Here is a 15,709-nt window from a genome sequence, read left to right as displayed (position 1 = left end):
AGTCTTCCATAGACAGGGAAATAATTGGGTAATGGATTCGGCAGCCTTCATATCTTAACATCCCATTAACGTTTGAAAAGGGATCTCTGAATTTTTTAGTTCATAAATAATGCATACATTTAATGGAGCAAGAAAACAAATAACTAACAACTGCCTGACTCCTTATGGTGAAAATTAACTTATTACGCAGGCAGCTTTATCGCGCCAAACACACAATTCAGTCTGTTTTGCAAAAGCTCTACTCGTTGCCTTGGATGCACATCACAGAGCAGAATAAAGTTGTTTTTATTGGAATGTTTTAGATCAGTATACCTTAAAGTAATTTCAATCGGCGGAAGTTTGCATTTTCCACTCTTCCACTCGTTTTGTTTGAAGAAACAACAGAAAAGCTTCTGATACGTTGATATCTCAAAGTGTAGGGGACAAAGTAACACACCCATTTTCTCAGATAACATAGAAGATAGAATGACATAGTGAAGTCTGCACGTTCCATAATGAGAAGGACGAGCTCCTAGCAAAAAAAACAACTCCCAGTCTGGCCATGTTTCGCCTAGTTTTAAGAAGTGGTTTTGAGCTGTTGTAGAGTTGTGTTTAGTTGTTTAAGGTTCCAAATGTATGTCATTTTGTTAAGCCTACTAGGGGCGGTTTCGCAGACACAGATGAAGCTTAATCCTAGACTAAATTGCACTTTTAAACTGGACTAACTGAAATGCAATTTCTCAGACATGGTTTAAAATAGTCTCAGACTTGCACTAGTCTAGATTTTAAAAAATCTGATTTCCAGAAGGACGTTTAGAGTTCATCTAGATCTAAGTGAAGGCTTAAATTAAACCTGGCCTAGAGGCAGGTTTAACTTCTGATTAATGGATGTTGGCCCCAAGGTTGACCTTGGCAATGGAGGAAAATGGATTACCTGGACTAAAATCTATTTCTGTGACCATTTCCATATGTACAAAGACAATTCTTGAGCCAAGGCTTTATCTAAGTCTCTTAGGATAAATCCCATCCCTCCTTCCCTACAAGTACTGATCCCCTTGAGGTTTTTGGGATCTGGAACCTTCCATCCTGAAACAGGATATTTGTGTGGTGCAAATGAACTAACTGTATGCATAATCGTTCACAAACTCTGCAATGCTATATGTGAACTGAAAGACATTTATACCAAGTTCCCTGATGCTGCTGCCTGAGCCAACTACAAGGTAGAGTTCTATGAATATGGGAACTTCCCTGGAGTCATTGGCTGTATAGATGGATGTCATATTCCCATCAAGTTTCTCTCTACAGCAGATGCTGAGGAGTACAGGAATCGCAAAAACTGGTTCTCAATAAATGTAAAAAGTGTGTGCAGTTCTCCAACATTGGTGCATTTTGGAAAGGTGCAACTCATGACTCAATGATTCCTCTTTGTATGCTCAGCTTGAAGGTGGACAACATAGTGGAATCTTACTTGGTGACAGTGGGTATGCACAGACCAACTTCTTGTTCACTCCCTATCTTCATGCAATAGGACCTGAGCAACAATGGTACAACCAAGCTCATATCCGCACCAGAGGTATATTGGAGCACATGCTTGGTGTATGGAAGAGTAATGTCCTGTATAAGAAGCACATTACACTTTTAACCAAGATGATGCTGCATTGTAATAATTGCAACAGCATTGCTTCACAATTACCTCAAACAGCATGGCTGCCTAGATCCTTGCATTGAAGATGAGAATGACCCAGATGTTCCAATGGTTGAGGCAGACAATGACAGAAATGGACTAGCCTGCAGAGATGCTTTTGCTATGCAGCACTTCTCACAACAAAGATAGCTCAAGTGATTGAAGCAAACCGTAGACATGGATTGGTAACAAAAAGGTTTTTAATTCACAAATGGAAATATCGGGACCCCAAACTGGTGCTGGTTTGAGAAGAACATTGGTACTGCTGCTGCTTCCTGTTTCTCTCCTCCTTCATAACCAACACAACATGAAGGATTAGCATCTTCATATCATGCTCTTCTTTTAAATACATTAGTTTGTGCTCATGAAATTCCATGGTCAGTTTCTCATGCATTCTCACACAATCTTCCCTCCTGGCTGCTGCAGATGTATTAGGCTGACCTTCATCCTGCATTATCTCCTCTAAGCTATGGTGATCATCTGCCTCTAGAAAATGATTGCATTGCTGCATTAGAGAACATTATTTCTTCAAGAGTTGAGTTCATTACATAATTCTTATTATGGGAGTGAAAGAGATAACTGGCACATTACATGTTCCCTGGAGTCCGGGGATTGCACATGTTGAATGAATGTGTCCTACCAAATGAGGATTGGAACAGTCCCCCATCTGAACTGTCCAAATTGTCATCATCGAGGATACCTTCCAGAGGTTGCTGGCTCAACATTTCCCCCAGCTCATCTGTCTCTGGGCCTCCTGGGTGTCCATCACCAGTCTTGAAATGCTCCCTATGAGCATTGGTGCAAGATACCTTAATAGAAAATCACTCAAGTAAAAGTGAAAGTCACACAGTAAAATACTACTTGAGTAAAAGTCTAAAAGTATTTGGTTTTAAATATACTTAAGTATCAAAAGTAAGTGTAATTGCTAAAATATACTTAAGTATCAAAGTAAAAGTACAATAATTTCAAATTCCTTATATCAGGTATTCCCAAACAGGGGTATGCACAATGTCGTCGGGGTAAGCCAAATAAAAATGTGATCCACATTAAAAATATATATATATTTAAAAATTAAACATTTAAAAATTTAAACATTTAAAATGAATGTTCTTCACATTTTCTAACTGTCCATTTAGTAAGGCCCGCATCCATAGAGACACACATCAGCTCTACTTTCAAAAATGTAACCCTCCAAGATCCCCCCACAGTTCCCCAATAGCTGTCCCTCAACCATTCGAGACCCCCCCCCCTGGAAAAAAATACAATTAATTCCATTCCCCACCCCCAAGAACCCCCCAATGCACCAACAACCAAGAGAATGAACTAAAGAGAAAAAAGGAAAAGACAGAAGAAAACAGCAAACAACAATGCAAAAAAAATTGACATCAATGGACATCAAGGACAACTGAAATCATAACAGCAATGCCAACTTTAAATGTTTGTGTGCATGTCTGGCACTATTACATGTATGTGCGTGTTCTTGTATGTGTTTATTTGAATGAGAGTGTGTGTATATGCATGTGTACCAACACCTGCACGGCATCAGCCTCAGGCAAACCGAAATTAGTTGTAAAAACACTGCCACTTAGTGTCATTCAAATGTTCTTTTATTATGTTTTATTTTGACTTTTTTTTCCCTTTATCTTTTGACCATCAATCTCTCTCTCACACAGCAACTCCACTCCCACTTGTCTCCAATTCCACATACCAACCCTCAGCTTCCCTCAGCCCATCCCATCTATCTCTGCTGGCCACCTACTTCGTGTTTCTACGCAACACATATCTTTCAACTATGCTATGATGTTTAATGTATCTACAGATTGCGTGTTGAAGATAAATCATTTTACTAGGAGTATTAGTATATTAGTAATTGACTGACCCGGTCTCTCCAGATATCCTAACAGTACTATTTCTAGGGTCAATTTTAGATCAATGCTATGCATTTTCAGCCATTCCTGAACCTGAAAATGGTCTATTGATTCTGAATCCTCACAACAAAATCTGCAAGGCTTCGATGATTTTATGCATCAAATATTCAACATTTTGTTGGTGGCAAGAATTCTATATAATAATTTTAGCTGAAAAGCACGAAGTCTTGAATCTTGCGTTGTTTTATATATCAACTCATACACCCTGTACCATGGAATCGGTACATCAAAAATCTCTTCCCAACTATTTTGCAATCTGTATGTCACAGTTGTCAACATCCTGGTCCTCAAATGAAACTGGTATACTTTCCTATGTATGCTATTTTTATTCCTCCGCCAGTTTTGATCCTTTACATTGGGCAGACAGACCAGTTCCCTACCTCCTCCCGCTGCCATTACAATTTACAATATTATTTAAGAACAAAATACCCTTTTCAAAAATCTTTCCCATAAATACCGGTATTTTATCAACCAGCACATTTGAGTTCAGCCTTCATATTTGTTGTAATATTTGTTGGATATTTTTACTGGACAGCTTTGTGACATCAAATGGACATTGGTGGTCAAGATGTGTTGGTATCTGTACTGATGGCGCAAAAGCCATAACAGGAAGACATTGTGGAGTGGTAAGACGCGTGCAAGCAGTTGGGTACACTGCAGCATCCACCGAGAGGCTCCTGCTGCCAAGGGAATGCCTGATATCTTGAAAGACGTTTTGGACACTACTGTGAAAATGGTTAACTTTGTTAATGCAAGGTCCCTGAACTCTCGTGTATTTTCTGCACTATCCAATGATATGGGCAGCGACCATGTAACACTTTTACAACATACAGAAGTGCTCTGGTTATCAAGGGGCAAAGTATTGACGCATTTCTCAAGCTCTGTCAGGTTGGATGGGGAGCGTCACGGCACAGCTATTTTCAGGTCTCTCCAGAGATGTTAGATTGGGTTCAAGACCTGGCTCTGGCTGGGGCACTCAAGGACATTCAGAGACTTGTCCTGAAGCCACTCATGTGTTGTCTTGGCTGTGTGCTTAGTCTCATTGTCCTGTTGGAAGGAGAACCTTCGCCCCAGTCTAAGGTCCTGAGCGCTCTGGAGCAGGTTTTCATCAAGGATCTCTCTGTACATTGCTCCGTTCATCTTGCCCTCGATCCAGACTAGTCTCCCAGTGCCTGACGCAGAAAAACATCCCCACAGCATGATGCTGCCACCACCATACTTCACCGTAGGGATGTTGCCAGGCTTCCTCCAGACGTGACACTTGGTATTCTTGGTTTCATCAGACCTGAAAATCTTGCATCTCATGGTCTGAAAGCATTTTGGCACACTCCAAGCTAGCTGTCATGTGCCTTTTACTAAGGAGTGGCTTCCATCTGGCCACTCTACTGTAAATGCCTGATTGGTGCAGTGCTGCAGAGATGGTTGTCCTTCTGGATGGTTCTCCCATCGCCACAGAGGAACTCTGGAGCTCTGTCAGAGTGACCATGGGTTCTTGGTCACCTCTCTGACCAAGGCCCTTCTCCCCCAATTGCTCAGTTTGGCCGGGCAGCCAATTCTAGGAAAAGTCATGTTGGTTCCAGAATTCGTCCATTTAAGAATGATGGAGGTCGCTGTGTTTTTTGGTACCTTTAAAGCTGAAGAAATGTTTTAGTACACTTTCACAGATCTGTGCCTTAACCTCACTAGGGGACGTGGGTAGCGTCCCACCTGGCCAACACCTGGCCAAAAAAACAGAAATACTCATTATAAAAATTCATAAAACATACAAGTGTTATACATTGGTTTAAATATTAACTTCTTGTTAATCCAACCATTTCAAAAAGGCTTTACGGAGAAAGCATACCATGCGATTATCTGAGAACAGCGCCCAGCAGACAAATCATTACAAACAGTTACCAGCCAAGTAGAGGAGTTACACAAGTCAGAAATAACAATACAATTAATCACTTACCTTTGATGATCTTCTTACGGTTGCACTCACAAGACTTCCATTTACTCAATAAATGTTTGTTTTGTTCGATAAAGTTCCTCTTTATATCCAAAAGCCTCTGTTTTGTTCGTGTGTTTTGTTCAGTAATCCACAGGCTCAAACGCAGTCACAACAGGCAGACGAGAAATCCAAACAATATCCGTAAAGTTCGTAGAAACATGTCAAACTATGTTTATAATCAATCCTCAGGTTGTTTTTAGCCTAAATAATCAATAATATTTCAACTGGACAATAACGTTGTCAATATAAAAGGTAAACAAGAAAGGCTCGCTCTCGGTCGTGCGCATGACCATTCAGAATGGTCTTACTCCCTCATTTTTCAGCATACAAGCCTGAAACAATTTCTAAAGACTGTTGACATCTAGTGGAAGCCATAGGAAGTTCAATTTGAGTCCTAAATCAATTGATACTGTAAGGGCGTTCATTAAAACACTACAAACATACAAAATTCCCACTTCCTGGATTTGTCTCAGGTTTTGCCTGCCAAATAAGTTCTGTTATACTCACAGACATTATTATACAAGTTTTGGAAACTTTAGAGTGTTGTCTATCCAGATCTACCAATTATATGCATATCCTAGCTTTTGGGCCTGAGTAGCAGGCAGTTTACTTTGGGCCCACTTTTCATCCGGAGGTGAAAATAGTGCCCCTTACCCTAGTTAACACAATCCTGTCTCAGAGCTCTATGGACAATTCCTTCGACCTCATGGCTTTGTTTTTGCTCTGACATGCACTGTCAACTGTGGGACCTTATACAGACAGGGGTGTGCCTTTCCAAAACATTTCCAATCAATTGAATTTACAACAGATAGACTCCAATCAAGTTGTAGAAACATCTCAAGAATGATCAATTGAAACAGGATGCACCTGAGCTCAATTTCAAGTCTCATAGCAAAGGGTTCAAATAGTTATGTAAATAAGGTATTTCTGTTTTTTTATTTCTATACATTTGCAAAATGATATAAACCTGTTTTCTCTTTGTCGTTATGGGGTATTGTGTGTAGAGTATGGGGTATGGGGTATTGTGTGTCAGTGCCTTAATGTGTTTGGATCCCAGGAAGAGTAACTGCTGCAGTAGCTAATGGGGACCCCTAATAAATAAATAAAAATATACTAAACTGACCTGGACTAGCATTGAGGAGACTTTGGTGAAAGACTCTTAAACTCTCATGGCCTTGATATTATATTTATTTGAGAGAATAATCTCTATGCCCCCTGAACTTCCCAAATTCCATGACCCACTACAGATGCTTTTAGGCCTCTGTGCTTGAGGCCCATTGTAAATCATAGCCCCATACTGAGATTTAGAAAGGGGAGGACTGAAGGGACTTAGCCCCGTGTTTAAGGCCATGTGCAGCCTGGCCCGGCCTGGCCTGGCTTGGTTTGGCTCAGCGATGAGTGATTGTTCCTGGGGGGAAATCCATGCTCTACTTCACTCCTCCAGGCCCAATATTGAGTACAAACCCCTAGGTTTATGACAGATAATCCCTGTCCTGATTGAAAATGACTCGAGAGGTTAACCCTTTGGTTGAGAGATGATCTGACCATGGCTCCATTACAGCCTCCTGGACTTTAATGTGAGTTTGTGTGTGTGCGTGTGTGTGTGCGGCCATATGTGAGTGAGTGTGTGCATGTGTGTTTGATGGTGGTCCCAGTCCCACAGTCATTGGAACAAGGCTCTCAATTACAGTAAGCATCTTTGCTGCTCCACCTCAGAGCCAGAGCTCAGAGACCATCCATTTCCAGTCTGTCCAAAGTGGCCATCCCTGTCAGTCTTTCGTTCTATGAAAACTCCCACTGTACAATCTCAGCATATACAGCATATATCAGCATATAATATTAAACTTAAAATGACTTGTGGGGGAAAAAATGGGACTGTTGCATGGCTGTTCATTTTACACAAGTAATTTAATTTGCACCACAGTATTGCGGGTAATTTAAGGACATTTCAGGCAGCCCTGTCTTTTGCCTGAGCAAATGTGATTGGTTGGTCCAAACAAATTAATACTTTGTCAAATTCAGGCCAGGGGATGATAACTTTGTGTATTTTGAAAAGTGGTATTTTGATGATGAGTTTGTGCTGTGCCTGAGAGGAGGTTCAGGAGGTCTCCGGCAGGCAGTTTATTTAGCTGATAGCCTATTGGCAGTTCCCATGTGAAGGTAGTAGATGAAGAGGGGAGCTGTAAAAGATTACGAATGAAATGATGATGAGTTTACATTGAGGAAGTCACACAGACAAGTTTCTCTTCATATTCCCCCTTTTCAACGTGATCTCAGGCAAGGATTTATTTAATCAACCTCCTCTTTTACTTTTACTTTTATTTTTCTTTCCCCTTCCTGATCTCATACCGTGGACTGTTTACTAATCCAGCCAGGCTGAAAATAGACTGTTGTCATCGGGCTTTGCCCCTCATCGCTATAGTCCTCCTCAGGCAAATTAATCACTGTTGGTCTTGAATCACTTCTCGTTCCTGATACTGGCCCATTAAATGGAGATAAAAAAGGTCCTCATTTACCATAGCAGGAGTAACGATATGTTTGGTTGGTGGATTGCTTGGCTCTAATGTTGGCCTTGCCTCAGTGAACCTAGCTGAGAGTGATTTAGTCTGGCTCCTGACCCAGAACTCGATCCAGATCTTCCTGGGTTAGTATTGATCAGACTGTCAGCTGTCACTGAGCACCAGTCTCTGTGTGTATGACTGAATCACACGCCCCAGCAGTCAGACGGGACAAGGGGAGTGTCTGTGTGTGTGTGTGTGTGTGTGTGTGTGTGTGTGTGTGTGTGTGTGTGTGTGTGTGTGTGTGTGTGTGTGTGTGTGTATCTGTCTAATCCACTGCACTGAAATCTCTGTTATTATATTTATAAAGTTTACTTGTCGGTGTGTGTGTGTATGTGTGGAGATTAAGAATTGTCTGTCTGGATGCGTGGTGGGACTTTAAGCCACTGGGTTATCTCTTAATAGTGACTCTAATTATTCTGATGTTGTCCCCCCATCATCATCATCTGAATGCTGTCCCGCCATCATCATCATCTAAATGTTGTCCCCAATCATCATCATCATCTAAATGTTGTCCCCAATCATCGTCATCTAAATGTTGTCCACATCATCATCATTTGAATGTTGTTCCCCCCCATCTACATCATCTAAATGTTCGCCAAAATCATCATCATCTGAATGTTGGCCCCTCATCATCATCTGAATGTTGGCCCAACATCATCATCATCTGAATGCTGTCCCCCTCACCATCATCAACATCTGAATGTTGTCCTACAATCATTTTCATAATCATCTGAATGTTGTCCCCCCATCATCATCATCATCATCATCATCTGAATGTTTCCCCCATCATCAACATCTGAATGTTGTCCCCCACATCATCATCATCTGAATGTTGTCCCCCCCGTCATCATCATCATCTGAATGCTGTCTCCCATTGTCATCGACATCATCTGAATGTTGTCCACATCATCATTTGAATGTTGTCCCCCCCATCATCATCATCACGATCTTAATGTTGTCCTCCCATCATCATCTGAATGTTGTCCCCAATCATCATCATGTGAATGTTGTCCCCCCATCATCATCTTCATCTGAATGTTGTGCCCCCATCATCATAATCATCTGAATATTGTCCCTACATCATTATCATCATCTGAATGTTGTCCTCCCATCATCATCATTTTCTGAATGTTGTCCCCCCCATCATCATCATCTGAATGTTGTCCCACCATCATCATCATGATCTTAATGTTGTCCACATCATCATCATTTGAATGTTGTTCCCCCCCATCTACATCATCTAAATGTTAGCCAAAATCATCATCATCTGAATGTTGGCCCCTCATCATCATCTGAATGTTGGCCCAACATCATCATCATCTGAATGCTGTCCCCCTCACCATCATCATAATCATCTGAATGTTGTTCCCCCATCACCATCATCATCATCTGAATATTGTCCCTACATCATCATCTACATTTGGTCTCCCCATTATCATCATCTGAAAATTGTCCCTACATCATCATCTTCATCTGAATGTTGTCCCCCATCATCATCATCTGAAAATTGTCCCCCCGTCATCATCATCTGAATGTTGTGCCCCATCATAATCATCTGAATGTTGTCCCACATTCATCATCATCATCATCATCATCTGAATGTTGTGCCCCATCATAATCATCTGAAAATTGTCCCTATATCATCATCTTCATCTGAATGTTGTGCCCCATCATAATCATCTGAATGTTGTCCCCCATCATCATCATCTCAATATTGTCCCCCATCATCATCATCATCATCATCTGAATGTTGTCCCACATTCATCATCATCATCATTTTCTGAATGTTGTCCCCCATCATCATCATCATCTGAGTGTTGCCCCCCCATCATCATCATCTGAATGTTGTCCCCTGGCATCTTCATCTGAATGTTGTCCCCACATCATTTTCATCACCTTCATCATCATCATCATCATCAGAGTATTGTCCCCACATCATCATCATCATCATCTCAATATTGTCCCCCATCATCATCATCATCTGATTGTTGTCCCCCATCATCATCATCATCATCATCATCATCATCATCATCATCATCATCATCATCTCAATATTGTCCCCATCATCATCATCATCATCATCATCTGAATGTTGTCCCACATTCATCATCATCATCATCATCTGAATGTTGTCCCCATCATCATAATCATCTGAATATTGTCCCTACATCATTATCATCATCTGAATGTTGTCCTCCCATCATCATTTTCTGAATGTTGTCCCCCATCATCATCATCATCTGAGTGTTGCCCCCCCCATCATCATCATCTGAATGTTGTCCCCTGGCATCTTCATCTGAATGTTGTCCCACATTCATCATCATCATCATCATCTGAATGTTGTCCCCACATCATCACCTACATTTGGTCTCCCCATTATCATCATCTGAATGTTGTCCTCCCATCATCATCATCATCTCAATGCTGTCCCCCTCACCATCATCAACATCTGAATGTTGTCCTACAATCATTTTCATAATCATCTGAATGTTGTCCCCCCATCATCATCATCATCATCATCATCTGAATGTTTCCCCCATCATCAACATCTGAATGTTGTCCCCCACATCATCATCATCTGAATGTTGTCCCCCCCGTCATCATCATCATCTGAATGCTGTCTCCCATTGTCATCGACATCATCTGAATGTTGTCCACATCATCATTTGAATGTTGTCCCCCCCATCATCATCATCACGATCTTAATGTTGTCCTCCCATCATCATCATCTGAATGTTGTCCCCAATCATCATCATGTGAATGTTGTCCCCCCATCATCATCTTCATCTGAATGTTGTGCCCCCATCATCATAATCATCTGAATATTGTCCCTACATCATTATCATCATCTGAATGTTGTCCTCCCATCATCATCATCACGATCTTAATGTTGTCCTCCCATCATCATCATCTGAATGTTGTCCCCAATCATCATCATGTGAATGTTGTCCCCCCCATCATCATCATCTGAATGTTGTACCATCATCATCATGATCTTAATGTTGTCCCCCATCATCATCATCTGAATAGTGTCTCACCATCATCATAATCATCTGAATGTTGTTCCCCCATCACCATCATCATCATCTGAATATTGTCCCTACATCATCATCTACATTTGGTCTCCCCATTATCATCATCTGAAAATTGTCCCTACATCATCATCTTCATCTGAATGTTGTCCCCCATCATCATCATCTGAAAATTGTCCCCCCGTCATCATCATCTGAATGTTGTGCCCCATCATAATCATCTGAATGTTGTCCCACATTCATCATCATCATCATCATCATCTGAATGTTGTGCCCCATCATAATCATCTGAAAATTGTCCCTATATCATCATCTTCATCTGAATGTTGTGCCCCATCATAATCATCTGAATGTTGTCCCCCATCATCATCATCTCAATATTGTCCCCCATCATCATCATCATCATCATCTGAATGTTGTCCCACATTCATCATCATCATCATTTTCTGAATGTTGTCCCCCATCATCATCATCATCTCAGTGTTGCCCCCCCATCATCATCATCTGAATGTTGTCCCCTGGCATCTTCATCTGAATGTTGTCCCCACATCATTTTCATCACCTTCATCATCATCATCATCATCAGAGTATTGTCCCCACATCATCATCATCATCATCTCAATATTGTCCCCCATCATCATCATCATCTGATTGTTGTCCCCCATCATCATCATCATCATCATCATCATCTCAATATTGTCCCCATCATCATCATCATCATCATCTGAATGTTGTCCCACATTCATCATCATCATCATCATCTGAATGTTGTCCCCCATCATCATAATCATCTGAATATTGTCCCTACATCATTATCATCATCTGAATGTTGTCCTCCCATCATCATTTTCTGAATGTTGTCCCCCATCATCATCATCATCTGAGTGTTGCCCCCCCCATCATCATCATCTGAATGTTGTCCCCTGGCATCTTCATCTGAATGTTGTCCCCACATCATCTTCATCACCTTCATCATCATCATCATCAGAGTATTGTCCCCACATCATCATCATCATCATCATCATCATCTCAATATTGTCCCCCATCATCATCATCTGATTGTTGTCCCCCATCATCATCATCATCATCTCAATATTGTCCCCATCATCATCATCATCATCATCTGAATGTTGTCCCACATTCATCATCATCATCATCATCTGAATGTTGTCTCCCATCATCATCATCTGAATGTTGTCCCACATTCATCATCATCATCATCATCTGAATGTTGTCCCCCATCATCATCATCTGAATGTTGTCCCACATTCATCATCATCATCATCATCTGAATGTTGTCCCCACATCATCACCTACATTTGGTCTCCCCATTATCATCATCTGAATGTTGTCCTCCCATCATCATCATCATCTCAATATTGTCCCCCATCATCATCATCTGATTGTTGTCCCCCATCATCATCATCCACATCATCTCAATATTGTCCCCATCATCATCATCATCATCTGAATGTTGTCCCACATTCATCATCATCATCATCATCATCTGAATGTTGTCCCCCATCATCATCATCTGAATGTTGTCCCACATTCATCATCATCATCATCATCTGAATGTTGTCCCCACATCATCATCTACATTTGGTCTCCCCATCATCATCATCTGAGTGTTGCCCCCCCATCATCATCATCTGAATGCTGTCCCCCATCATCATCATCATCATCTCAATATTGTCCCCATCATCATCATCATCATCATCTGAATGTTGTCCCCCATCATCATCATCTGAATGTTGTCCCACATTCATCATCATCATCATCATCTGAATGTTGTCCCCCATCATCATCATCTGAATGTTGTCCCACATTCATCATCATCATCATCATCTGAATGTTGTCCCCACATCATCACCTACATTTGGTCTCCCCATTATCATCATCTGAATGTTGTCCTCCTATCATCATCATCATCTCAATATTGTCCCCCATCATCATCATCTGATTGTTGTCCCCCATCATCATCATCATCTCAATATTGTCCCCATCATCATCATCATCATCATCTGAATGTTGTCCCACATTCATCATCATCATCATCATCATCTGAATGTTGTCCCCCATCATCATCATCTGAATGTTGTCCCACATTCATCATCATCATCATCATCTGAATGTTGTCCCCACATCATCATCTACATTTGGTCTCCCCATCATCATCATCTGAGTGTTGCCCCCCCATCATCATCATCTGAATGCTGTCCCCCGGCATCTTCATCTGAATGTTGTCCCCACATCATCTTCATCATCTGAATGTTGTCCTCCTATATTCAGGCATCTTCATCTGATTGTTGTCCCCACATCATCATCATCATCATCTCAATATTGTCCCCCATCATCATCATCATCATCATCATCTGAATGTTGTCCCACCATCATCATCATCTGATTGTTGTCCCCACATCATCATCATCATCTCAATATTGTCCCCATCATCATCATCATCATCATCTGAATGTTGTCCCACATTCATCATCATCATCATCTGAATGTTGTCCCACATTCATCACCATCATCTGAATGTTGTCCTCCTATATTCATCATCTGAATGTTGTACCCCATCATCATTGTCATCTGAATGTTGTCCTCTCATCATCATCTGAATGTTGTCCCCATCATCATCATCTGAATGCTGTCCCCCGGGATCTTCATCTGATTGTTGTCCCCCCATCATCATCATCATCTGATTGTTGTCCCCCCATCATCATCATCATCTGATTGTTGTCCCCCCATCATCATCATCATCATCTGAATGTTGTCCCCCCATCATCATCATGATCTTAATGTTGTCCCCCATCATCATCATCTGAATAGTGTCTCACCATCATCATCATCATCATCATCATCATCTGAATGTTGCCCCACATCATCATCATCTAAACATTGTCCTCCTTCATCATCATCATCATCTGAATGTTGTTCCCCCATCACCATCATCATCATCATCATCTGAGTATTGTCCTCCCATCATCATCATCTGAATGTTGTTCCCCTGTCATCATCATTGCAGACTTGTCTTCGAGTTGCTGTGCGTTTTGTTGCCAACCTATTTTGCTACCTGACAACTTTACGGTTTTTACTTTTTAATTACCGTTTATATATATATATTTTTTTTTCCTCAACTTTTTCACTCCGGACGCTTTATCTGGACACGATTCGTCAGGACCTCCAACAGCCGAAGCTAAGTAGTAACATTAACATGATGCCTTCTAATTGCAGTCGCTGTACTCGCCTTACGGCGAGGATAGCTGTGCTACAAGCCCAGCTTCAGACGCAATCGTTAGGCAAGGGTAATTTCAGTGTAGGAAAGGATGAAACAGCGTCTGTGCCACCAGTAAGTACAGATAGTAGTATAAATCCCCTGGCACAGTCCCCGCAGCCGGACAACTTTCTCACGGTTTCTGGAAGGAAATGCTGTAGGAACGCTCAACCGGTGTCGCTCATTCAGCCGACAGAAACTTTCAACCGGTTTTCCCCATTAAGCAGTGAGTCGGAGTCAGAGGCCGAGTCTTCTCTGGTCTCTACTCCCCTCGTTACGGGGTCTGAGACGCCGAAGCTTCCCACCATTAGCTCTGACAAATTGAAAACTCTAGTCATTGGCGACTCCATTACCCGCAGTATTAGACTTAAAACGAATCATCCAGCGATTATACACTGTTTACCAGGGGGCAGGGCTACCGACGTTAAGGCTAATCTGAAGATGGTGCTGGCTAAAGCTAAAACTGGTGAGTGTAGAGAGTATAGAGATATTGTTATCCACGTCGGCACCAACGATGTTAGGATGAAACAGTCAGAGATCACCAAGCGCAACATAGCTTCTGCGTGTAAATCAGCTAGGAAGATGTGTCGGCATCGAGTAATTGTCTCTGGCCCCCTCCCAGTTAGGGGGAGTGATGAGCTCTACAGCAGAGTCTCACAACTCAATCGCTGGTTGAAAACTGTTTTCTGCCCCTCCCAAAAGATAGAATTTGTAGATATTTGGCCCTCTTTCTGAAATAGGGTGCAGGCCAGGCAGCAGGCTGTTAGCCAGCCTGCCAGCATAGTCGAGTCTGCCACTAGCACAGTCAGTGTAGTCAGCTCAGCTATCACCATTGAGATCGTGTCTGTGCCTCGACCTAGGCAAAACTAAACATGGCGGTGTTCGCCTTAGCAATCTCACTAGGATAAAGACCACCTCCATTCCTGTCATTATTGAAAGAGATCATGATACCTCACATCTCAAAATAGGGCTACTTAATGTTAGATCCCTTACTTCAAAGGCAATTATAGTCAATGAACTAATCACTGATCATAATCTTGATGTGATTGGCCTGACTGAAACATGGCTTAAGCCTGATGAATTTACTGTGTTAAATGAGGCCTCACCTCCTGGCTACACTAGTGACCATATCCCCCGTGCATCCCGCAAAGGCGGAGGTGTTGCTAACATTTACGGCAAATTTCAATTTACAAAAAAAAAATGACGTTTTCGTCTTTTGAGCTTCTAGTCATGAAATCTATGCAGCCTACTCAATCAC

At 41.6% G+C, this 15,709-nt stretch overlaps 1 protein-coding gene across 1 annotated transcript in view; it reads left to right on the top strand.

Annotated features, from left to right (window-relative positions):
- Window positions 1-15,709, top strand: part of LOC109868146 (transmembrane protein 132D-like) — a 39,533-nt gene that overhangs the window by 5,916 nt on the left and 17,908 nt on the right. The window contains exon 3 of the mRNA XM_031802241.1: window positions 1,417-1,456. Within this exon, the coding sequence (XP_031658101.1) occupies window positions 1,417-1,456 (40 nt within the window). The remainder of the gene's footprint in view (window positions 1-1,416; window positions 1,457-15,709) is intronic.

This window comes from Oncorhynchus kisutch, linkage group LG23 (genome assembly GCF_002021735.2).
Source record: "Oncorhynchus kisutch isolate 150728-3 linkage group LG23, Okis_V2, whole genome shotgun sequence".
In the NCBI taxonomy this organism is placed as follows: Eukaryota; Metazoa; Chordata; class Actinopteri; order Salmoniformes; family Salmonidae; genus Oncorhynchus; species Oncorhynchus kisutch.
This window is presented reverse-complemented; position numbering and strand designations above follow the sequence as displayed.